The 26,028-nt window shown below is 50.6% G+C and overlaps 1 protein-coding gene across 3 annotated transcripts in view; it reads left to right on the top strand.

Moving 5' to 3' along the window:
- The first annotated feature begins 482 nt into the window (after window positions 1–482).
- The window catches only part of Rims3 (regulating synaptic membrane exocytosis 3), a 42,886-nt gene continuing 17,340 nt past the window's right edge, over window positions 483–26,028 (top strand). Inside the window, exons 1-3 of one of the 3 annotated variants that reach the window (XM_040756736.1) lie at window positions 483–689; window positions 20,070–20,265; window positions 24,915–25,162. In XM_040756736.1, the coding sequence (XP_040612670.1) occupies window positions 24,946–25,162 (217 nt within the window). In that variant the 5' untranslated portion in view covers window positions 483–689; window positions 20,070–20,265; window positions 24,915–24,945. Of the gene's footprint in view, window positions 690–1,748; window positions 2,063–20,069; window positions 20,266–24,914; window positions 25,163–26,028 lie in introns of those variants that run through there. The other 2 variants (XM_040756734.1, XM_040756737.1) reach the window with 2 other exon arrangements.

Below are 26,028 nucleotides of genomic sequence, written 5' to 3'. Positions count from 1 at the left end.
CAAAGAGAGAGAGAGAGAGAGAGAGAGAGAGAGAGAGAGAGAGAGAGAGAGAGAGAGAGAGAGAGAGAGAGAGAGAGAGAGAGAGAGAGAAGAAAAAGAAAAGAAAAAAGAAAAAACAAAACAATGTCAACAAAAGAACCCTTCCAGCCTGAGAGCAGAGATGGCTAGTCCTAAGCTCACTTAAGCACAGCATGTTGGGAGCAGGCAGGACCCAGGAGAGGTACCCTCAGGTCCTAAGCTTCCGAGGCTTAAATCAGGGCACCCACCTGAGTTCATGGAGGCAGACGCCAAGCCCTGTGTGATGGCTCTTCTTGGGTGCCAACTTGGCCACATCTGGAATTAATTGAAACTCAAGAGGCCAGGCACACCTGGGAGGAATTTTTTCTTAATTAAATCATGTGAAGTGGGAAGACCCACTTTTAACTGGGATCTTTTTGGGGCAGGAAGATTCACCACTGATGGCAGCCTACATAGAGGACATGGAGGAAGGAAGGCTGCTCTCTGTGCCTGCTTGCCTTCACTCTCGAGAGCAAGCCAATTCCTTTGCTGGCATCACAGCCTGCTTCTTCAGGATTTGGATAGATGCTGGAGACCAGCTGAGACATCTGGCCTCGTGGAATGAACCACTACGGAATTCTTGGACTTTCTGTTGGTAGACAGCCATTGTTGGAATAGCTGGACCTCAGCCTGTAAGCCATTCTAATAACCCTCTCTTTATATATGTGTATGTGTGTATAATATATATATGCGTATAATATGTATAATGTGATAGTATACACACCCGCATACATATATTGTGGGGGGAGGCTGATACTTTGGGTTGGAGAACTCTCAGTGTCAAGACTGGCCAGTACAGTTCCAGGGTTTCTTCTTAACAGAAACCATCAAGAAAGCCTCTCATGATCATGGAAACTAAAGATAACTGCAGATATTGTAAAAAAAAAATCCACCCAGGACAAAATCAGCCAAATTGAAAACCACTGCCACAGGTGAGGAGGGAGTTAGCACAGGTCACAAGGCCTGATACTCTAGTCCCTTCCCCTAAGTCCAAAAGGGACATTGGAAAGTCTTTTAAGAAAAAAAAGGATGTATTTTTACTTTGTATGTATGTGCATGTGTCTGTGCGCACATGTGTGCTGGTGCCTGCTGAGGCCAGAAAAGGGCATCAGATACCTTGGAGCTGGAGTTACAGGTGGTTGTGGATTGCCTGATGTGGGTGTTGGGAACTGAACTCTGATCCCCCTTAAGAGCAGCAGGCTCTCTTAACTACTGATCTCTCTCTAGCCCCAGAAAGTCTTTCACAGCAGGTATTTGAGCAAGTCCCTTCTCCTCTCTGAGCTTCCTTTAAAATTTTTTTTAAATCCTGGTCTTTAAAATGGACTCTATGTTTGTAAGTCGCTCAGCCTTATTGCTTACTGCCTGAAGTTCTTGGATCTGGCTCAGAGTAGATGGGGGCACCCGGGAGGTACCCTCAAAGACAAGGAAGGATGAGGAGTAACAGATGGTGTAGAGGAGTGAACAGGCAGAGGACAGGAGTAGCATCTTAGGGACAGGGAACAACTTGAGCGGCCCCAGCCCCTGCTTCTTAGGGTGCTCCTTAGAGGTTCACCCCTTCCAGGCCTACTCAGCACGGATAGACCTAGAAGGTCCAGGTTCCCACGGCCCCGCCCACCATGGTCCCGCCCACATAGCCCCGCCCCGTCCACTAATCCCTCCCACCAGCGCGAGGCCCCGCCCCTGGCAGGGCCCTCTTCGCCTCCCGCCAGCCGTGGCTCAGGCTTTGCACTCGGCGGCGACTGAGAACTGTGGCGGCTACGGAGCCAGCAGTGCAGGCGGAGCAGAGCTGTCCGGCCCGGTGGCGGGCGATGCCCCCGTGAGTCTCTGTCGCTGCCCGTCCCCGCCCCGCGTCCCTACCCCTTCGGAGTCCGAGCCCGCCAGGGGCCGGGCCGCGCCTACCGCCGGGTCCGCGGGGCGGGGTCCCGGGGCAGCACCTGCCTCGCCTTGCGGAGCCACTCTGCCAGCGGAGCCTCGCTCCCTGCGTGGACCCCGGCCCCACCTCGGGGTAAGTCAGCAGGCCTTGTGCGTCTGCGAGTGGGCGTGGGGAGGGGGCTGCGGTCAGGGGACCACGCCGGAGAGGGGGGGTTCCGGCCGGCCGCCGAGCGCTACGTAGGGACGTGTGCCAGGTCTGGGGGGCGGGGGCCCGCGATGCGCACAGCCTGGGATGACTGTGGGGCGGGGGCTGAGCCTGGGGAAGCCTGGAAAATGAGGTAGGAACCCCAGAATCTGGAGTACTTTGCTGACGCTCTGGGCTCACCTGGGGCCCTGGTCTTCAACAACAGCATTGCTTCGCATTGCATTTTTGGAAAGTGCTTAAAATCCCTCCTGGAAAGGCAGCCTGCCTGTACCCTGGTTGGAAGCGGCCACTTTTTCCTCCCAACGTGACACCATTGTACCCAGAGAAACACCCCCCTCCTCAGGAAAGGAGAGAGGTGTTGCTCACGAAGCCTCAGGGTGGGAAGAGGGGGCTTCTGGGAAGCTGGGGGGGAAAGTGGTCAGGGGCATGATGGATTGCCCGGGGCTTCAGGGAAGCTTGGCAAGACCCTTCATGGGCCACTCTGGCATCTTCTGGTTCGTTTGGGAGCATAGGTCCTCCTGGCTGGTCTCCTGGCTGCCTGCATCCAGCCCATGTCACCTTTGGACAACCCAGCCTCGAGGAGTGGGTCTTCTCCTAGTGCCTCAGAAGCTCAGGAATGGTCCATAGCGCTTGTGGTCTCAGGCTGAGGTGGGAAATGCTATGCCTAAGGCCAGAGAAATAAGGGGCTGTAGCTGGCAATGCCACCACGGGCCTTCAAGGCTTGGGCCTGGGGGAATGGCTGTGTCCAGCCCTGTCTTTAAGGGTGAGGTCTGCGAGGGAGAAGGAGGCTGCTGCTTTTCTTATTGCTCTGTTCTCTGCTGGTGATGGTTTTTCACTTGGCCTTGGGGCCTGAGTGTTGAAAAGAAGGTCTCTCACCAAGGGGTTAACAAACCATTTCCACAGCTGCTGCCAGCCATCAATTAGTCCATAATCACAATCACGCAGCTGGCCAACTGTCCCTACAGGCAAGTGAAGAGGGTAGCCTAATGGGACGTTCTCTGGACAGGGGCCTGCTGGAGGGGTCCAGGAAACGGTGTTTAAACCAGGTATTCAGGGATTCTCTAGGGTTCAGCAGACATCTGGCCATTTACAAGGGGTAAAGCCCAGAGCTGATCAAACTTGTCTTCAAACCCTGGCTCTCATACTTTCTGGCTATGTGATATTAAAGAAATCACTTGCCTTCTCAGAGCCTCTTCCAGCAAAACAGACCTACGTCTTAGGAGGAGTAAATACGGAGGTTGGTTTGAGCAGCTTATCCCTGTGTCTATAGACGCCTCATTGGCTCAGGGCATAAATACTGAACTATAATCAACACTGTGCCAAGTACTTGCTGGGGCAGGTGTGCTGAAGCCAGGAGCTGTGGACTCAGCAGGGACCTTGTTCCCTCCTCCAGGGGATGTGGTCAGTGTCACTGTCTTAACTGCTCTCCTCGACACTCCTAGTCTCTACACATTGTACTCTTTTTGGCCCAGGCCTGACGCTGCTGGCTCTCTGGGCCCCTCCTCTCCCTGAGCAGGTGCTGAGCTCTGTGGGGGCTGTCAGGAGTCTGGGTGATGTCTGTCCATAGTTGCAGTAGTAGCTGGCCCTTTAAGGAGTGAAGAAAACAATTACCAGGCTGGGCATTGCATCAGCTGGAGCCTGGAGGGTCCCAGGGGAGGGGCAGGGGAGGCTGGTGGTTGATTTCATTAGTGCCATGTGAGAACTCTCACCTGAGTCTGCCCCACTCCCCAGCTGAAGCCTTACCCCCACCCCAAGCAACAGCCACCCAGAAGCCCTACTTTGGAAGGCTTTTCTGTGTTCCCCAGTCTTGTCACGAGCCCAGGCACAGGGGTGTAGGAAAGTGCCTGTCACACAGTCTTTGCTGACCATAGCAGCTGCTCTGCCTGCTAGCACTCTGCTGACTTGGGGGTACAGAGTGCATCTCCCACAGCAACATTTTGCTGATAATGGGGTGCCTCCCCATTTGTGTTTGGCTGGCATGGGGGTGTTTCTTTCACAGTGGGTACAAATGACTTGGCCACTGGCCTCTTTTCATGATGGGGCTGTGTTCCGCAGAGGTGTCCGTGACCGGACATAGGAGCTCTGTAGTCTGGGATGTGCTTTGTGGGTGAGATGAATTAGTTGTGAGCCACAAGGGTGTAGGGTCAGTGGCAGAGAGGTACTTGGGCATCAGGCAGAGCAAGGTTCAAGTCTTCCACCTGTGATTATTACAGGTGTGGATCTCTTGCCTTCACTGGCTCTGGGAAGCAAGAATGATTGCCAGGCTTGGTGGAACCTGCCTGTATTCCCTGCACTTGGGAAGGCAGAGGCAGGCGGGGTGTTATAAGCCTAGACTAAATAGCAAGTTCCAGGCCAGGCAGAGCTACAGAATGAGACCTTATTTCAAAAACCCAAACCCAAACCAGGTATGCTTTGCATCCGTACTGGCCCACCTCACAAGAAGGTACTGCTGGATTAAGTGTGGTATTGGAATATACAGCCAGCCTAGGGCAGATGGAACCTTCTCTGTTCGATGATTCTCAGCCCTTGCAAGTTTGGGCTTTTCACATTTTGAACTCCAGATAGCTGAATAAGAGCTGAATATGATAGTATACCCTTGTAATCCCAACTGACGGTAAGTAGACCAGGAGAGGAGCTCAAGGCTAACCTGAGCTTATAACAAGTTTGAGGCCAGCCTGGGCTACATGATATCCTGTCTCAAAAACAAAACAAAACAAAAAACTAAGATACTATTCAAGACTATTGCACAAGAAACAAAAGGAGGCAGGGGAGGAGTGGGGGAAGGGAGTGAGGGTCCTCTTGCCCCTGCTGCAGGAGGGCACATCAGTTACTCAGTTCCACCGGTACAGCAAGCCCTGGGAACCATGGAGCCCACGCTCTAGAGCAGGTGATCACATACATGACATGTGTTGAAAGTAATGGCTCATGGACCTTTCACTGCAGGTTGCTTCTTTCGGGGGTTCAGGAAGGGCTTCTAGAGAGGGTGACCTCTTAGTTGAGGCATGGAGGATGCCAAGTGGTCGTGGAGAACCAAGGGTGAACAGGGAGGGGACAGTGTTTAGGGCCCCTGCTGGTATGAGAACATTCTGATGATAGAGTGGAGGGGTGTGTGGCAGGCTAGGGACAGCCAGGCTCCACAACCCTGGGTAGCAGTATACTAGAGACATGGAGGCTTATTGTGAAGCCGTGGCAACCCCTAATGGGATTTAAGGAGCAGAGGCAGCGTCAGACTTCCAGGTATGTGTGCTACGGCCTGTGGGCCGCAAGGGAGCATCCTTGTGAGTGACCTTTTGCCCTCTCTCAGCCCTTCCCTTGAGCAGCAGCCGAGATGGTACCCAGGGAGCCCTTGTTTATGTGACTCTTCCCAGGAGGGAGGCAGTCCTAGTGTCTTCAGATCCTTCTCTGTGGGCTGAGCTACATCTCAGCCTTGTTGACTGAGCTCAGTCCTTGGGGCCAGGTTTTCCCAGGCTCTGGGGAGCCAGAGGGCAAGGTGTAGAGCTTTGATACTATCTGCTCTGTGTTCAAGTCCTAACTCAGCAGTACACGAGCAAAGCATGCCCATGTCTAAACTTGGATGTCATCTACTATAAAGTGCGAAGAAGAAAGTGAAAGTATAGCTGGAAATTGTAAGGTCCTTATGTCAGGTGGCATCTTTACTATCTCAATGGAGGGCTAGCATGGGAGATTGGCTCGAGGTAGGGCAGCTTAGTGGGATTCCACACGTTAGCTTTCTGCTGCCATGGTCTGGAAAGAATGGTTTTGAACAAGGGCCTGGGCTTTCAGAGAGGGGACAGACTTGAAAATAGCTCCTAGCCGGGTGTTGGTGGCGCACACCTTTAATCCCAGCACTCGGGAGGCAGAGACAGGCGGATCTCTGTGAGTTCCAAACCAGCCTGGTCTACAGAGTGAGTTCCAGGACAGCCTCCAAAACAATACAGAGAAACCTTGTCTCTGAAAAAAACAAAACAAAACAAAAAAAGAAAATAGCTCCTGAAGGGAGGCCATCAAAGGTGGGGGGGGGTGGTCTGACTATCTGTCCAAATGTGGGTGGGACATTAGTCACCGTAAAGCTTGCATGGTGTTTACCCTATGGTTTCTCTGCTAAGCCCTTTGCACACTCATTTTTACCAAGGAGGGAAAGATGATCATCATCTCCATGGTATAGATGAGGGAACTGAGGTTATTCGACCACAGTCCCACAGTTATCAAGAGAAAGACAGCCAGCATGCGCTGGGAAGTCTTCTCTTAGGTGAGGGGCTGCCTGAGCTGAACCTGGAAGAACTTGGCATTCATTCATTCATTCATTCATTCACTGACTCTCTCAGTTCACAGGATCTTACTGTGTAGCCCTGGCTTGCCTGGTTGCTACTTAGAACTTGTAGCAATTCTTCTGTCTCAGCTCCTTAAGTACTGGAATTATAGACATGCACTGTCATGTTTGGAAAGGAGAATCTGGCTTTGCCCAAAGGAATGAAGGGATTCAGGGGAAGGAAACACTTTTATCTGGGCACAGTCTAAGCCCAGGGTATGCTCCTTGACTGGGAGAGGGAGATTCAAGGCCAGATGCCTTCAGGGTCTGAAAGAGGATGGATAATCGTTCAGCTTCATGATTCTGACTGTTCAAGCCCAGAATCTCTGGCCACTCTGCCCCCAGGTCCTGCTGTTGCCATGGCTCCTCAGAGTTAAATGGACCCCTCTTCTCCCTGCACCGCCCCCTTGCCTATCCTCATCAGATCATCTGACTTACTATTCTGAATTTCATTATGTCTTCTGGGTTCAGTACCTGTAGGTCTTACGCTTCCTAGACGTAGCCTTAGGATCAAACCCAGGTCCCTAGCTCCACCCACCTGCACCTGCCCTGCTTCCAGGATCCCTGGCTTGTCTCCATCACCGTCACCATCACCCACTCACTTGCTCAAGCTGGAATCTGGAAATTCTCCTGGACACCTCCCTGCCTTCGCCCCCACACCCTACAGCCAAGCCTAGCAAGACTTGTTCTCCAGCATCCCTCTCTTGGGTCAGGTCTAAGACCCCTCTTCTTACCCACACCCCCTACAGAACGTTACTATTTGTCATCTAGACACCATGACAACCTCTTGCCTGGACTTCTTACCCCATCATGCTTGCCCCACTTGCTATCATGTTGTGGATGTAACCAGCACGATCTTCTAAAGATAAATGTTTGATTGTGTCATTTCCCTGCTTTAAACTTCCAGGACTTCTTAGAATAAAATCCAGATTTACTGACGCAGTCTCCGAGGCCCTGTGTGATCTGGTCCTCACTTCCCTATTTACATCGTCCTCTGCCATTCTTTCTTACCTTCCACTGCAGGACATTTACACATATTGTCCCTGATGCACAACCCCTCCTGGGCCCTGCTGACCCCTTCTGTTCCTAGACACCAACCCCAGTGTCATTTCAACAGAGAAGTCTAAAAGCCAAGAGCTACATACCCCATTTCCTTAGAACCCTCTCCTCCACGTCCTCCTCCCGTGTGTGTCTTTCTGTGTGTGGTGTGGTTCATGCACAGGAGTGTGTGGGTACACATATCCATGAGCACAGGGTTTTCCTCTATCTGCCCCTTTCCTTGTTGCCTTGAGATACGGTCTCTCGTTGAACCGGAAGCTTGGTCTTGGCTCTAGGATGGCTGGCCAGCACGATTCTCCCTTTTCTGTCTCCTAATCCTGAACTTAAAACACACTCACAGTCTACCTGGCTTTTACATGGGTGCAGGGATTCAAATGCAGGTCTTTGTGCTTGCACAGGGACCACTTAGATCAAACCCCAGCCCCAGGACGCTTGGCACACTTTCTTTCTTCCCATCATCTCTCTTTGCTGACCTGAGCATTCAGTGGATCTGGAACCTGTGTTGCCTAGCCCTGGCACCTAGTAGGGACACAGTGAGTTGGCTGGTGCATAAAAGAGCAGGAACTTCATCCTGCAGCATCCTCAGTGGCCCCCCTGCCTCCAGGCCTGCCATTTTCAATCTTTTCTCCACACATCCCTAGAGTGATCTTTCCAAAACATAGAACTGACCCTGTCACCCCCCTGCTACTTAAAATACTTCAATAGCTCCCTGTAGCTGGCAGGAAAAGGCCTCAGCTTCTTAGCATGGTATTCAAAGCTCTTTATGATCTGTCCCCAACTCCCCGTCCGTCCCCACCTCTCCTGCTTCCGCAGCACACTTTGAACACCTGGCAGTTCCTCCAGCAGGCCAGGCTGTTTTGTGCCTCTGTGTACCTACACTTGCTGTTCCCACTGCTTGGGATGCCTCACCCACCCCTAGCCTGTTTCTAGAGAACGTGTCTCACTCTTTAAAACCATCTCAGCCACCTACTTTCGCTGTGAAGCTTGTATAGGACCCTTTGCCCACCCAGTATGGCTAACCCACCCTGCCCTTGCCATATCACTGCCAACTCTGCATCTCTACCTCAGGGTGTTCATCTTTATATCTCCAGCCTCCAGCTCCTGTCTTAATCAGGCAAATCCAGGCAAACCTGCAGTAATAAAGGTGTGTTAGGAGGAAGGTTTGTTACAGGGAATGGGGCTTGGGGTGGGAGCCGGTGTAGGGAGGCGGAACCTGGAAGGTCAGAGAGTTTGAGTCTTCATTCTCTGCACCCTGCTGGCAGCCTTTGCCTGTCCGTCCCCTCTAACAGGATTCTGGTATTGTGACCCTGGCTTCCAGCCACATTCAGAACTAGCACCTAGCACTTGGCAGATCTAAGCCCAAATTCCCAGGAGAAGATCTGATTGGTTCTGAGGGAGTCAGGTGCCACCCTGGGCCATATACCCACAACCTGCTGGGAGGAATCACAAAGTCAGACATGAACATGGCTACTGGAACCTACCTGGGGTGTGTGTGGGGTCATTGTTAGCCCTCAGGTGCTTCAGAAGACATCTGTTCAGTACTTAAGGTGCCAGGTGGAGCAGGCAGGTGGGCACAGTGCCAGCCGTCTGTGCAGACAGCACCTGCAAGAAAGGGGCCCTGACTTAAGGGGACTCTCCCCAGGGTAATAGTGGGCAGGGCAGGCACTGAAGACCCTGTCCCATGTCATTCCGGACCCAAGCAGAGCGAAAGAGAGGCGGGATGAGATGATGAATCTCTCCACTTTTCTTTGGAATGGGTTGAGGGGAGGCCAGAGCAGCCTGAACCACATTCCACCATAGGCCCCCTCCAGTGCCAGGGATTAGTTCCGGGACCTTGCATATGCTAAACAAGCACACATCCACCAAGCTACAGCCTCACCATTGAGATGCCGTCTCACCATTAAGATACCGTCTCACCATTTAGTTCAAGTTGGCTTTACGCTCACGTTCCTCCTGCCTCTGCTTCTCCGAATGCTAGGATGACAGGTACTGAAACACCACACCAGCCAGAATTCTCTTCCCTCTCAGATCATACAGAGTGAGTTCCAGAACAGTCAGCATTACACAGAGGAAGCCTGTCAACAAAAAAAAGTCATTTCCTTTCCTCACCAAAGAACCATCTCGTGCCTACCTCACCAGCCATTCCTGGCCTGTGCCTGTGTTCCTCCAGCTGTCCTCCTCCTCCCCCTCCTCCTCCCCCTCCCCCCTCCTCCCCCTTCCCCTCCTTCTTTTTTGTTTTTGGGAAAGGAATCATAAAAAGGGGGAGGGGAAGACTGGCCTCCAGGGACAGGAGCAGCCAGAGAGAGGAAAGAGGGGCATGGGGCAGGGGGAACAGACAGACAGAAAGAGACAGAAAGAGAGAGGGAGGTGGATGGGAGGTGGGCAGGGCCCTTTTAAAAGGTAGTATAGTGAATATGCACAGCTCTTAGTGGCTGAAGCTGAGGACGTATCCTGTCAGAACCCCAAGGACAGGCCAGTACAGATGCCTGGATACTAACAGTATTGACTACTCACTCACCTGCCTGTTTGCTCTTTGGGGTTGTGAGGGCCTAGCAGGCATATGCCAGGTAGCCATTCTTCTGCCTTTCCCACACCCAACCTAGGATCACCCAGAGTAGGGCTCCTGACTGTAGGATACATGTCACCTGTGTGGAAGTCAAATCTCGTGGATCTGCCTTGTAGAGCTATGTCCTCGTGGATCTGCTTTGGAGAGCTACGTGACTGTGGGCAAATCTCATACCTTTCGGGGCTTTTCTCATCTTAAAAATGAAGATTACAATATCTGCCAGAGTGACAAATTGTAAATAAACCCTGAGCAATTTCTTTTTTAAAATGTGTACACATGTGGGCATGACAGAACACACATGGAGAGGTCAAAGGGCAACTTGTGGAAGTTCTATCTGCCTTCCAGCCATGTGGGTCCTGGGGATCAAACTCGGGTCATCATGTTTGATGGCTGGTACCTTTACTGCTGAGCTATCTCCGCAGCTCCAAGTAGAGAAATTCCTATAAAATGGTTCTTCCAGGGAGGGTGACTGCTGTGCTCAGCTCCTTCAGAGTGGAAGGCAGGGTGGGTGGTCTTCCTGGGGGGTGAGCATCCCAGAGGTGGAATGAGACCTTCAGTGGGACCTGAGATGGTGGCAGGGGCTTCCAGATCTGCCATGGCATAACATCAGCATAGTGAGAAACCTTGGCTTCATCTCAGCTGTAGCAAGTCCAGGGTCACCTCATGGAGAATGAGTTTGTATAGTTACGAATGTATTTCAAAACTTCCAAGTCCCTCCCCCCTCCCCCTTTGCAGAGAGATCTCAGACTGGGCTGAGCGCTATGGTTAGTAACTCCGAATAGCTGAACTGGGACTGCAGAACTTTGCTCCTTTAGTTTATTTGGGGGGGGGCATCCCAAGATAAGGTTTCTCCATATAACGGTCCTGTCTGTCCTGGAACTTGCTCTGTAGACCAGGCTCTAACTCACAGAGATCTGCCTGCCTCTGCCTCCTGAGTGCTGGGACTAAAGACATGTGCCATCATCGTCCAGAGGTTTTTGAGTTTTGTTTTGTTTTGTTTTTTTCTGAGACAGGGTCTCACAATATCCTAGGCCGATCTGGAACTTACTATGAAACTCAGGCTGGTCTCAAACATCTGACAGTTATGCTGCCTCAGCCTCTCCCATGCTGGAGTTACAGAGTGAACTTCCATGTCTGTAAAATTACATTTATTTCTTTTGAGTGAGTATGTGGGTGAGTGGGCACACATATTGTGTATGAGTGGAGATCAGAGGACAACTTGTGGGAGTTGATCCTCTACCCTGTAGGTCCCAGACGCTGAACTTCAGTCATCAGGGTTAGAGGCAGGCACCTTCACTCAACGAGCCATCTCACCTGTTTGTAACCTGGTTGTTTTTCCATACTTATTTATTTGTTTATTTATTTTGTTTTTATGAGACAGGGGTTCTCTGTATTGTTTTGGAGGCTGTCGGTCCAGCCTGGCCTCGAACTCACAGAGATCCTCCTGCCTCTGCCTCTCGAGTGCTGGGATTAAAGGCGTGCACCACCACCGCCCGGCTTGCCATACTCATTTTTACAGTCTTTTTCTACTTATTAAAAGTGATGTTGACTTTCTGGTTATAGTAGCTACAGAATTTCTGCTTAAAATAGTTCACTTAAGTTTTCAAAGTGTCAATTTAAAGAAAATAATGTATAGGAGGCTAGGATTTGACAGAAATTATCAGTGTGGTTCACTAATGTGTGGACAATGCAAAATCCTGGCGGGGGAAGGGGGGATGTCAGAGAGGTCAACCTTTGCCCACCTAATCTTAAAATTGTCCCTCCTATCCGTCTACCTAAGAATCTAAAGCTTCTCCCTGTTATGTTGACCTGCTCTCTTCTGTGTATTCTATGCTCAGGCTCTCCTCTTCATCCTCCCCACCTCCCCTTCCTCCCTTTCTTTTTGGTGGGTGCTGGGGGATCAAACATAGGCCTCACACATGATTTTTCACTCAGCCACCAGCCCTGGCTTGGGCTGTTCTTTGTTTTGCTTTGCTCTGCTTTGAGACTCCCGCAGGCAGGGGAATTTGTGTGCAGTCTCCACAACCTGTTTGAAAGGGGCTGTTGGTGTTGAGATGTCTGGATGGAGGCAGGAGATGTTCTCACTCCAGGCTGGGATTTGAGATGTAGTGTGGATGGATGGGAGCTCAGACCTGATAGTCCTGTCTTCGTACACAACACAGACCTCAGAGCTCTCTAGGAGCCTGGAGCCCCAGGGGACAGCGAGGCTTTGGGAGTTGTGGGTAAGGGAAGCAGCCCTTGGAGCTTTGTGTCCCAGAGCTTGGGGCCCAAGAAAAACAGAGCTAAGGGGCTTTTGACTCTCCAGGGTCCCCATTTCCCAACTCCCTCCTCTACCTACCTCTGTGCCTGTTTATCCCTGAGACCCGGACAGCAGCTACTAGGAAGCCTGAGAAACTAGGTTTCTCCACAGGGCTCAAGTCCAGAGCAGAGCCGGGAGAAAGGAAGGAGGAAAAGAGCAAGGTGTGTCTGTCTCCTGCACAGTCACATTCCCAGAGTGAGACACTGCCCTGGACATCAGAGTGTCCGTGGTGAGAGAGGGTCACTGTCAAGGCATCTCTCTCTCTCTCTCTCTCTCTCTCTCTCTCTCTCTCTCTCTCTCTCTCTCTCTCTCTCTCTCTCTCTCTCTGTGTGTGTTGCATGTGCAAGTGCATGAGTTAATATAGTGTGTCTGCAGCTCACTGACCCTCATGTGATATGTCTCAGGTTCTCTGAGGGAGTTTTCATGAAGCATTTGAGTTAGTGTTTTGTGTCTGGTGGGAAGATCTCATGTGTGCAATGTGTCTGTGAGTCTGTGGTCTTTGCATCTCTGTAATGTTTGTCTGTTGTGCAGGCTCACACTTCATGCCTGAGTGCCCTGTTCATGTAGCTTGTGTGCTGGGTGTGGTTTGCTTGAAGTCTCTGAATGTGGCCTTCCTTGTGCAGTGTGCTTCTAGTTCTGGGTGAAGATGTATTACGGGCCTGGAAGAGGCCTGGGGATGAAGGAATAGATGTCATTCCTGTTTGTGTCCAGGACAGCTGACAGGAAGGTCCCCAGGGTGGGCAGTGGGTGCAGCGGCGGCGCCTTCCAGCTTGGTGCAGGGCTGGTAATCGGAGCCCCTTCCCTTCATGAAATATTGATCAGCCTGGAAGGCAGTCTGAGCAGGGGAGGGGCAGACAGGCGAGAGGCCAGCCGCTGTCCTTGGTGCTGCCGATGTTACTGGCTGAGTCTTGGGGCTCAGTGAGAGGGAGCCAGGGAGAGGCTCTGAGCCTAACACTACTAGCAGGCGCCCACTCTCAGGATGAGTTTACCTGTCCCTGCTGCTGACACACTGAGAGTTTCTTCACTCCATCTAGGAAGGGGAAGCAGGGAAACAGGTGGCTTTCTTACTGGGATCTAGTATGTCAAGTCTGGGTGACCAAAAATCTCTGGGTTTGCCTGGATTGGTCCTAGTTTACACATTTGTCTGTAGTCCTTACAGGATTGTTAGTAGTGCCCCTGCTCACTCTCACAGGGGTCCCGGAGGTAATAAATTGTGTTCTTACCTCCTGCAATACTGACCTAAGACCTAGTGCCCCATATCTCTGTTCTGCCTGGGGGTTCCGTAGTCATGTGGTGTGCTTTATTTACATGTGTTTGGGGGTGCAGTAATTGTTGTTCCTGTGTTGGACTGAACTGGACTAAACATTTGGGAGCCCCATGGCCTTTGAGATCCTACTGCAGCCCCGACCTTCCCCTAGAGTATCCAAACTCTTCTCTACCAATCTAAATTCTGCCTTTCCCACCTGCTGTGGTGGTACACAACTGTAATCCCACAGGGTCAGGTAGGAGAGTTGTGGGTTTGAGGCCAGCCTTTTCTATATAGGAAGATCCTATCCATCCAATCAGTCTGTCACTTGGTGTTTCTTTTTGTCCATTGGCTTCCCCTCTCTGTTGGGTAGGAGAGTTGTGGGTTTGAGGCCAGCCTTTTCTATATAGGAAGATCCTATCCATCCAATCAGTCTGTCACTTAGTGTTTCTTTTTGTTCATTGGCTTCCCCTCTCTGTGGTCCACAATGAGGCAGTATGGAATTGTCCATCTGTATTCTCCTGGCATTCTCTCTAAGTTATTCTACCTTTCTTTCTTTTTTCTTTCTTTCTTTCGACAAGGATTCAAAGCCAGGTGTGGTGGCACACATCTTTAATTCTAGCACTTGTGAGGCAGAGGCAGGCAGATCTCTGAATTCTAAGCCACTCCTGATTTACAGGGCAAATTCCAGGACAGCCAGAGCTACACACAGAAACCCTGTCTCAATAAAACAAAGAACAAGAAAATAACAATAAAAAAGAGACAAGGACTCTGAAGCCCAGACTAGTCTTGAACTCATGGAATGCCTTGTGCCTCAGGCACCCAAATGTTGGAATTATAGGCCTGAACCACCATGCCCAGCTTCTCCCCCTTGGAATTGCCTGTTCTCCTGTCTGTAGTTCCTGTTCTCCTGCCTGTCTCTGTGGGTGTTACACATCTTTCCCTATGCTCTCCTCAGAGCACACCACTTCTTTCTACATCTCTCTTCCTCTCTGGGAACATACCCATTCCTGCTCACTCCTGTGGGTCTCCTGAGCTCAGCAAGTCTGCTTCCTGCCCAGTGTCTCCACCCATAAACTGCAGTATTAGCTTACACTCCTGTGACTAACAAGGGTATTCATTTTCCCCTTTGTCTTCAGGGACCCCTGAGGTTCTGTTGATGCTCCCTATAAATCAGCTTAGATTCTGTTTACCTCTTTCTCCCAAATTTCTCCCTTCATCCCCTCCAGGGACTCCCAAACTCTATCCCTTCCCTTTTCCTACATGCAGGGCGGCCATGCAGCCCTTCCAACTTGTATGGAGTAGCCATTCCCTCCACCAGCGTGTTTCTGATTCTGTGTGTGGTGCCAGATTGATTTCTGGGAAGCATCCCACCTAAACCTTGTTAGATTTCACTCCTACAGGATTAAAGACATGCTTCTTAGCTCCATAGTCAGGGACCCTCATTGACGGCTTGTCGCCTCTCTTTCCAGCCCCCTTTCCAGCTGTACTTACTTACCCTCTGCTCCCCTGCCATACTATGTTCTGGAGCCTCTGAGCATGCCTGCTCTGTAGACCTCCCTAGTGGTTCCCACTGCTCTCCCATACAGTGGCCTCTGCCCCCCCCCTTCCCACCAACCTTCCATTCTGCTCTGCTCCATACTTCTTCCTGATGCCTCCTCTGGTGTCCCATATCCTGTAATGTTCTTTCTCTTTACAGAACACCCAGAGTGTTTCCCTTGGCATCTCAGGGCCATGAGTGGTTCACAGGCCAGCAGTAAGGGCATCATCTGGGAGCTGGTAGAAAAACAAAAAACAGAATCCCAAGCTCCCCCTGTGAGCCCTGGGGTCAGAATTGCATTTTAGCATGATCTCTAGATGATTTGTGTCCACATCTGAGTTTGAGGAGTGCTGGTGCACAGCCTTTCTCCAGGATACAGGGGATAATCTCAGATGACAAGCTTAGCAACATCGGGTGATGGCTGCCATGTTGACCAGATTCTACAGTTTATGGTGGAGGAGTGGACAGTGGAGATGGCCAAGGAGATTGTGTACTCTCCCCACCTACCTGGCCCCAGAGCTCAGACTCTGTAACTCCAACTGCAAGAAGTTCTCTGGGAACCCAAGGAGGGATCAATTAATCTATAGAAAGCAGTCATCAAGCATGTCACAGAGTTTATCCTGCTCACAGAACACACATGGGTGAAAATGTTTGTTATTTTAGCATATGTTTTGGAAAGGAAAATATTTATTGTTTCTTTCCTTTATTATAGCATTAATACAGTTTCTAAAGTAGTAGCTTTAGAAAACACAATATGTCACATGAAGAAAATGAAACTGACTCACGGTTCCTCTCTCCATCAGTGTTCATTTAGTACTTTTGATTGCCATTCATTCTTTTCAATAAATATTTACAAAGGCCTGCTACGTTGTCAGACCCGTTCCAGGTACCAGGGATTTAGCATGAAGAGCACAGCTCCTATTTTTAAGCAGCTCACAGCCTGGGGCTGGGTGTGGGAGACAGGCACTGCACAAGTTCCAAATGGCAGTATGTTCATGTCCCAGAGCTGCTGGGACAAAGCACCATAAATGAGATGGCGCAGAGCAGTCTGGATCTGTTTTCCCACAGCTCTGGAAGTTGGACGTTTGAAATCAAGGTGTCTGGAAGGGTTGATCCCTGTGCAGACTGGGAGAGCCATCTGTCCCATGCCTCTCCCCTGGCTTCTGGTGGCTACTGGCAATCCTCGAAAATCCTCAGTTTGTTGATGCTGCAGTCCGGACTTTCATTCCCTTGTTCCCTTTTCTCTGTTCAGTGCTGTCTTCCTTTAAGGACACTAGTTAGAATGGGAACAACCCGCACTCCCCAACTCCTTTCAGGATGACTTTAATCACATTTGCAAAGGTCACATTTTCAATAAAGACCACATTGGAGGTACAGGGTATTAGAACTTTAACCCCTAACACTCAAGGACAGTACAGAGTTCTGGAGGATTGCTGGGAAATGACCTTCAAAGGGGGACTGAGAAGAGTTGGAATGAGGTAGGCAAGCGTGGACAGATAGACAAGCGTGCAGTCCTTGGAGCATGGCAGTAGGGGCAAGCTGTAGAAGAGTGTTCCAGGTATAGGAGACACAGTGGAGGCCAGGCGAAGGAAAGGAGGTGGCAGGTGGCAGCAGGGGGGTGGGTTTTGTCCTGGGTAAAGACCATCTCCTCCTATGCCTAACCATACTGCAGGATGTGCTGCTCTAAGTCGCTGGTTCTGAGGGAGTACACAGAGCCATGTCCTCAGGAGTCCCTGGCTGGGAGAAGGCACATGTTAGCTCTGTACCCAGAAGAAAGCAGGAGATGGGCCTTGCCTTCCATAAGCCTTCTCTGCTCAGGAGACAGCTCCTCTGGCCCAGAGTCTGCTGGACCTGTGTGTGTGCTGAGCCTAGGACAGAGGCAGGGCTATGATCACAACACCTGCTTTACTGTGAGGCTGTGACTGAGAGACTGTGCCCAGGGCCTGGATGGTGCTCTGAACCCAGAGACCCAGACTGATCTCTCAGGGACATATTTTCAGTGTTCTACTCTCATTGGGAACTGTCAGGGTCCTGGCGCCTTCCTTCATAGAACCCAGCCTAACTGGGTCTCAGCTCATCCCTTACCATACCCTCAGAGGGCTGTTCCTTTTCTGTGTGTGATGGGAGAGGGCCCATCTTACCCAAAGCTGCCTGTAACCACCTCGCCTGGGCTGGGTGGGCCAGCCTGGGTGGAGGAGAAGTGGGTCAGCTGGTAGCCATGGTGACAGCGGCTGCTCCCTGCCAGCCTTCCCATTTCTTCACCACAAACCTCACCAATGAGCTTCTTTGTCCGGTCCAGCAGAGATGGGAGCTAGGAGGATGGGATTGGAGGATGGAGTGTGTGAGTGTGTATGTGTTCCAACTCACACAAGGGTATGCTCCAAACTGGTGTGTGAACCCCAGCCTAGGAAGCCAGGCTTAGGCTAAGACTTATCTCACTTTCTTGCCAATGGGAGCAAGGGGCTTTCCTGGCTGGACAGGGCCAAAGGGAGGAGACACTGCATGTGACTGTATAAAGCTGTGTATACACAAGTCTGAAAGTCTGTGTGGTCGCTTCTGTGTATCTTCATGTGGATGAGCATGTGCGTATCTGTGAACACATGTGCTGTGTCTTTAAAACGTGGGGAGCAGCTTTGTGGGTCTGTATGATGTGATTGCATTTGAAATTATGTGCTTGCTTTCACAGCCTCTGTGTGTGTGTGTGTGTGTGTGTGTGTGTGTGTGTGTGTGTGTGTGTGTGTGTGGAAAGATAAGAGATCTGCACATTAGGAGAATAGATGAGGCATCATGTGCCTCACGCTGGCAGCCTGTGCTTTCTTGACCTAGCCTGTCTGCCCCACCACATTCCAACCCCTGGCACCCTCTCACCTCTCCCTAAGTAGAGGGCCTCTACCAGGGTTTGAGGCAGGGTTCTCAGGTGCCAGACCCAGCATCCAGTAAGGACTCTGGTGGTGCTGATGCAGCGTTCCCAGCTACCGCCAATCACAATTGAGAGGTGCATTCTTATCCTGCACACAGAATGGTGGTGGTGGTGGTAGGTTGTCTTATTAGCCCTTGGGCCTCCCCCTGAACAGGCTGCACATGGTGAATAGGGGCTAACACCTGGAAAAGTGTTTGCCACACACCTGGCTCCATCATTCACAGCAGCTAGTTAACTGCCTGGCTGGGCAGTGAGCATGTACCAAATCTCGTTTTATAATCTTTTGTCTAGTACTCCTAAAGCACATGTGGTCATCCCACTTTAGGGAATAGGAGCCATGTGCTGGGGTTGGGGGAGATGCCCTCTAATCTACTCAGGACTCAGCTCCTGAGCACATGGTTATTTATTTATTGGCCCTCTGTGCATTTGACCCATCTGATTCGTAGTCAGCTGAGGAAGGTGGGTAGGTCCAGGTGGCTATTAGACTCTTTGGGGGGGGTTAGAAACAGGGTTTCTTTGTGTATCCTTGGCTGTCCTGGAACTAGCTTTGTAGACCAGGCTGGCCTCAAACACACAGCGAGCCCCCTGCCTCTGCCTCCCAAGTGCTGGGATTAAAGATGTGTGCCCCCACCACCCGGCTCCATCAGACTCTTCTTAGAGAATAAGAAATGGAAGTTGAGAGACTCTGGGTGACTTTCTCAGAGTTAGTGCCTCCCACTCTGACTACTGGGCAATGGTTCTCAACTTCACAGGGGTCACTGAAGACCATAGGAAAACACAGATATTTACATTACTATTCACAACAGTAGCGAATTTACAGTTATGAAGTGCCAACAAAAATCTTACGGTGGGGGCTCGGTACAACATGAAGAATCATTTTAAAGGGTCACAACATTAGGAAGGTTGAGAACCTCTGGTCTAGGAGGATATGCAGAGAACATCTAGAGGAAGAGAGTTTGGGGTCCAGAGCTCCTGGTCATTCTGGCCTGGGTGAGTCCTTCATGTATTAGAGAGCATTGTTTGTTTTGCTTTAATGCAGGCATAGTGGCATATGCCTGTCATCTGCACTTTGGAGGTAGAGGCAGGAGGATCAGGAGTTCAAGATTATCCTTAACTATGTAATGAATTGGAGGTCAGCCTGTGTTACTTGAGACCATGTCTCTAATTAAGCTTCTTCCACTCCTCAGGTACATATTACCATCCTTTAAAAAAATAAAATCTTAAAACTGCTAGGCTTGAGCAGTTTGACATTGAAGTATCTAAAGGCAGATTAGGGGACCAGGAGTTTTAAAGAAGAAACAGTAGTGCCCACTGTTATGATAATGCACGTGGGGAACCTTGGTGGATCCCACAGCAGGTAAGGATGACAGAGGTGGAGTAGGGGGGAGGTAAAGAGACAGAGACAGAGAGAGGACAGAAGAGAAGAGGGAGACAGGCGAAGTCCTGTCTGCCCTGGGGGAACAGCAGGAAAGAGGGAAAGAGAGTAAGTGGGCGGGGTCTTTTTTTTTTTTTTTTTTTTTTTTTTGGTTTTTTGAGACAGGGTTTCTCTGTAGCTTTGGAGGCTGTCCTGGAACTCACTTTGGAGACCAGGCTGGCCTCGAACTCACAGAGATCCGCCTGCCTCTGCCTCCCAAGTGCTGGGATTAAAGGCGTGCGCCACCAACGCCCGGCTGGGGTCTTTCTTTTAAAGGGTCCTTTGCACCTACATGCTGACCAGGGTACTGCCTGAGTGCATTCTGCCAAGTGACGGGCAGGCCAGCATAGTGCCTGAGTCTTACTCCCACATACCTTTGATTCCAGTCCTCAGGAGGCAGAAGCAGGCAGTTTGAGGCCTTGACAAACAAAAACCAAACGAAAATAAAAGGAGGAAACAAAATCTGAAAATTGGAAGGACTTGAGTCTTAGTGTCCCACAGCCATCCTCCAACAGCTGCTAGAATTCCCTCGGGACAGAGGCCTTAACTCACTGTCTGTTGTGCTCAACTCTTTCTTTGCAGACCCTGTCATCACATTTCCTCCCCCTGGAAGCCTGCCCTGATTGCCTTTACCTCCTTTCCTGAAAATTGCTGTCTCTGCAGAAGTGAAGCTTTGTGCAAATGCCCTAGGGGTGTGCTGTGGAGTGGGCACAGCCCCCTGTGATGCGGAACGCCACACTCAGACTCATCAGCTCCGTGAGCTTGCCTTTCCTTCCAGGTGAGAGGGAGGAGGGATGGCGCCTCTGACCAGTGATGGGAATCTGGGATTTTATAAGACCTGGGTTGCAGTGTGGCCTCGGATGTATCTCCTTTCCATTCCAGGCCTTGGTCTCCGCCTCTGTAGTTGAAAGGCGGGAGTAGGAAGGACATGTCAGTTTGGGCTCAGGAGCTGCTTCTCCTGAGAGGTCTGTCTGGCCTCTGGGAACAAGGTGGACTAGTGGTGTCTGCTATGGTGGTGATGGAGAAAGGCGGACGAACCTCAGTCACTTGCTGTCCTTTCTAGCCTCTCAGTGCAGGCTTTGTAGAGTGAGTGGCTAGCTTCATCTTGGCCTTTTGGAGCTTCATTGACTGCCAGAAAAACCGCTTGGCTTGTCAGTCACATAGTCAAAGGGACAGAAGGCTGCAGGGGGCTTGGCAGAGCCTTAGGACCTGCTCCAGGAACTGTAGCGTCCCTAGGGTAACAAGACCCCCAGGTAGAGGTTCTCTCCAAAGGCAGAAAAGGAAGCAGCAGGCCCATTCCTGAGTGTATCCTAAGGACACATCAGAACTGTTTCCTGTGCTGCTGTGTAGTGGGTGGAGTCAGTGCAGAGCACTGCTAAGGTGTCATGAGCTGCTCAAGCGGGAATGTGACGTGACCCTCACGGAAAGGACATTATGTGTTTATTCGGCAGTCGTTTGGGCTGTCAGCATGTGGCATGCTGTGTTCAAGGGTTCTCTCAGGGCCTCACTGTATCAGGTCTCTGCTACCTCCCCTTCTATGCCCCTGTGATCTGATGGCTCAGGGTTGCTTTACAATGAGCTTCTGTGCTCTGGGACCCAGTGTGATTGAGCCCTGTGCCTCTGGCTTCCCTGAAGGGAAGACTTAGAGACATAGTTCCCATAGTTGTCTGCCCATCACCCCTCCTTGCTTTGAGACAGGGTCCGATAGAACCCAGGCTGGCTCTGAACTCATTAGGTAGCTAAGGAGAACCTTTAACTTTGGTCCTGCTGTCTCTACATCCCAAGTGTTGAGATTATAGGTATGTCAGCCAGACAAGCACTCTACGGATGAGTTATAGCCTCAGCCTCAAGAGTCCAGTTCTGAGCCTTCCACTGAAGCATATGGTCTCAGACTTTTCCAGAGCACCTAATTTGACCCCTCCCATTTAACACAAAGATGAGGAAACCAAGACCTGGAAAAGAGCACAGGAGGAATTTACCTATGTTCTGATCTACATCGTGATGCCCAGCCCTCCCAGGTTTCTGGGCCCAGGACTTCAGACCTGGTGCTTTATGTCTGACTCCTCCTACCTGTTGGGGAGTGACCTGCAGGCTGGGGTCACCTAAGCACTCACTGTTCTTCAGATGATGCTTGAAGATGAGAACATGGCTCTGTATGGTACAAAGTCCTAGATGTCAGTCTGCTTGTCGGTCTGTTTATTATTCATGAGGAAACACGAGCTCCCAGGTTTTTTGGCAGGGTCTGGAATTCTGTCCCTTCTCACCCCTCAAGTGTCCTGGAGGCTCCCCAGGGAACTGTGTGCTTTTCTAGCTACAGTCTAGGGTTTCTGCCCCTTAAATGCTTGCACCAGCTTGGGGAACTTGGACCACAAGGTTTTCTTGTCACTGATACTTACCTTGCCATTTTCCCAAAGAACCCAGAGACTCAGGGAGGCATCTGCCCTGGAGGGGTGGGCTCTCACCTTTGGGTGAGGTCTGGACTCTGAGGGGCAGGAGCTACTGAGCATGTAGGCCTCTTTGTAGATGCAGGAGACCTGGGTTCGAATCCAAGCATTGCCACTTCCTAGCAGAGTAGGACAAGCTGATCTTCTGCTTCCCTGAGACTCACCATTCTCATCTACCCTAAAGAGATAACAAGGCGCCTCTCAGAACTACCGTAGTGGGCAAATTAGACTCACACCGTGGCAGATTCACAGCATCAGATAAGCCCTGGCCCATCTGCCACCAGAAGACTGTACAGACACCCCCAAACCCTCACAGACTGGCACAAGAACTGGAAACTAAACAGAAGAGATCATCACAGGCCACAGGGACGTTCCATTAGCTTTAAGGTTGATGGAGGATGGAGAAACACAAACCCAGGCTGTGTACCGCCATGGGGGGGAAGCAGTCCACAGCCCCAAAGAAGGCAGAAGGAGACCTTGAGTCACCCTCCGTATTCAGTCTTAATTCACTGGTCTATTGGGAGCCATGCTGGCAGGACAGTAGCCATCCTCAGCAGTGTGGGGACTGTCTTCCGGGGCTTCCAGAAAAAAGCCTCCCTCTTCCACTTCCATTTCCCCTCCCCCTCTCCTTTTGAAAAAGGATGTCCTCCCTCAGGCAAAATGTCCTGACCCCTGGGATGCATAGTTGGCTCAGGAAGAGCCTGGAAGCCAGCATAGAACAAAGGTGCTACCAAGAATAAAGGGGCGTTTTCCTTACTCTGCCTGAGCAGAGCCATCTGATTCGGCCTTGGACCTAACAGCCAAATCATAGAATTTTGTAGCTGGAGACCGGAGCTCTGGGCTGGAGAGATGGCTAAGTGGGTAAAGGACTTGCTGTGCAAATGAGGGCCCGGTTTCAGCTCCCCAGCGGGTCTAACCAAGGTATTGAGCTCCGTGTACAGTAAGAGAGCCTGTCTTAGAAAACAAGGTAGAGAGTGATGATTGAGGGTGACGCTGGACATTAGTCTTTGGCCTCCATACATACAGACACAAAGGGACCCCACCTCTGTGTGAGACAGGCCCACAGACGCCTGCCATCCCCTCCCCCAGAGTGTTCTCAGAGCCCTCTGTCCTCCTCTTCCCTGGCTCTTATCGTAACCACCATTAAATATTTAATGTTGCAATTAGTTATTTACTGTCTGTCTCCTCTCCTGGACTGGAGGTCTTGGGAGGGCAGGACCAAGTGGACCTGGCTCACTGCTGTACCCCTGGCACTCAGCCTTGGCCTTGGAATTTTAGGAAATTAAACATTTGTTGAATGCAGTTAATGAGGACAGTAAATTTTTATACTTTGGAGAGGGACTTGGCAATATAATCCAAGAATTTTTTTTAAAGCCCTAATATCAGGCAGGATGCTTTTGGCTGTAATGAAGAACACTGGTTCACACTGCCTTAAGCAATAGAAAACACACCCTTTCTGAACTGAGTACCGGAGAAAAGTGTGGCCTGATGTTCTCCGTGCCGTGGCCGTTAGCAGTATTGGCCTCTGCCTGCATTTGGGCAGTAGCAGGAGGTGCATGGGTTGGGAGGAGGCAGACCTCTACCACTCCTAAGGAGATTGTTTGAGCAATGGTTAGGTGCCCACTCCTGAATAAATGACTGCTGAGAGAAAGCCGTTCCCCAGTAACCTTAAGCTAATCAGTGTCTGCCTCGGAAACAAGACAGGGTAGCACCTGGCTAAAACCATTGTCTGCCAGCAGCCATCAGGGAGGGGGTTGGGGTCTCCACACCCTCGACACCTGCCAGGAAATCAGAACCAGCTCAGAAAGATGTCCATCTCAGTGTTTGCTTGTTTTGTTTGAGACGGCGGTGACCTTGAACTTCTGACCCTCCTGCCTCCACCTCCCAAGTGCTGGAATCACGCTTCAGCGTTTATTTAAGAGAGAGGAGAGAAAAACTTGGATCAGATTCAGGAGGTAACTGCATTGAAATATTTAAGTCAATTATGTGCCGTCTGTACGAGGGACAATTACAGTGGCATTGAAACATTTATCCAAAGTGTTAATGACATTGGGCAATGCTACAATATGATGTTAGATGAAAAATACCAGGATTTAAAATTGTATTTACAATGAGAGTCCAGTTATTTTTTAAGAGCACAGAACAGTGCTGGGTTAAATGTTGACGGTAAGGCCTCTCTGACCTATAGGGGACTGTGATTTTTGACTCCACTTTAGGCTTTTCTGGCCAGCCCCTTCTGTTCCTCTCTGCACAGACTTTTGTTCCTACTCTGGTCACTCTACCAGACTTGGGACTGTCCTCTGCGTTTTATGCACAGTCCCTATTTAATCCTTATAGCCATCCTGTGAAGTAAAAGGGTTTTGATGTTTTTGTTGTTGCTTTGCTGAGGCATTTACAGAAGTTCCAACATATTTAGTCACAAAGTCACCTAGACAGTGTATATGGAAGCCTTTGGAGTTCCAGCCTGTCTCTACTGCCAAATGAGGTTGTCTGCTGCTTGTCCATAACCAGGCACTAAAAATCCCATTTTTGTTCTCTAGGGGCTTGTTTTATTTGGTATATTAAATTTTTAAAATTACATTTATTTAGTGGGGGTGGGGGTGGGGTGTGCATGTGCCACAGTTTGTATGGCAAGATTAGAGGTCAAGTTTTGGGAGTTGGGATCCCTAGGACTATGTGAGTTCTGGGGGTGAGGCCAGGCTTGGCAGCAAACGCCTCCCTGTCCCTGGCCTTGATGCTGATTGTTGCAATGCTAGGAGGTAGGGGGTGGGGTGAGGTCATACCTCAGGTCTCAGACACACTAGACAACTCACAGTGCCTCCATTCATTGAGTCAGACTTGGAAATTCATTTGTTCGTTTCATCCTTACCACCTCAGAGAGACCAAGCGAATGATCCAAAATCACATAGCTAGGAAGTGGTGTGGTCATAGGAGAGTCACATGGTTGTGATAAGGAATCCCTTTTCCTCCCACCAACCTTTAGAGTTGCCTGAAGCCCTGCTGCCCTGCGGACCATGTTTAACGGGGAGCCTGGTCCAGCCTCAGCTGGGGCCTCCAGGAACGTGGTACGGAGCTCCAGCATCAGCGGCGAGATCTGTGGATCCCAGCAAGCAGGGGGTGTGGCCGGGACCACCACAGCCAAGAAACGGCGAAGCAGCCTGGGTGCCAAGATGGTGGCTATCGTCGGCTTGACCCAGTGGAGCAAAAGCTCACTGCAGCTCCCCCAGCCGGGTGAGGGGTGTGGACACCAAGGGATGGGGAGGTGGAGGGAGAGTGTGGAGAGAGGGAGGGAGGAAGTGTACTGCTGTTGAGTCCCCAGCAACTGAGGGTAGGTGCACACTTTGTGGGTGCTATATATGGGCCCGAGTGTGTGATATTCTGTAGTCCTCAGGGAAAGTCAGGTACTCCAGACTGCACAGCATAGGATGGTGGAGTCCAGACTCGAACCCCAGTGTGTCTCCTAGTTCCTGCTCTTTCCATGCTTCGGCTTCCAAATACTGACTTACGCGTTTATAAGAAGTTACTTGAAATAGTCACACTAAGGGACCCCCACACTTTTATAGACATACATGCTCATGGTCCTGTCCTATTTGTCATTTCTCAGTCCCCCAAAGACAAACAGCCCCACAAATATAGTTACACAGTCACACGTAGGTGTTGCAAAGTCACAAGAGAGAGACACAAATACATGGCCCCTGCAGTGACATACCCAGAGTGCTCATTTGTGCAGGCAAGCCACTTCTGCTACCAGGAAAGCAGGGTCCAGTTATTCTCATTACACTGTCCATGGTCACAAATAACTCTAAACACAGTTCTCTGAACACAGACAAAAAGAGCCACATCACTTAGATGCACATGTGACTCACAAAGCCATACGTATACCTCATATATAGGGTGTGCGTTTTCAGGCATCTGGCTACAGAATTGAGGTTATGTTCAGACTTGGGGGTACCAACCTTGTCTCACACAGCCACCTGTGGCCCCCAATCACAGAGGAGCTGGTTCTCCCCACCCAGACCTCTGTTTGTGGCATTGGTCCAGACACCAGCTGGCTTTGTTTTAAATCTCTTCCTGCTTATTTTGCTCAGAGTAACAAC

This window comes from Mesocricetus auratus, unplaced genomic scaffold, assembly GCF_017639785.1.
Source record: "Mesocricetus auratus isolate SY011 unplaced genomic scaffold, BCM_Maur_2.0 Super-Scaffold_100014, whole genome shotgun sequence".
Taxonomy (NCBI): Eukaryota; Metazoa; Chordata; class Mammalia; order Rodentia; family Cricetidae; genus Mesocricetus; species Mesocricetus auratus.
Note: the sequence above shows the minus strand (reverse complement) of the source record. Positions and strands in the feature narration are given on the sequence as shown.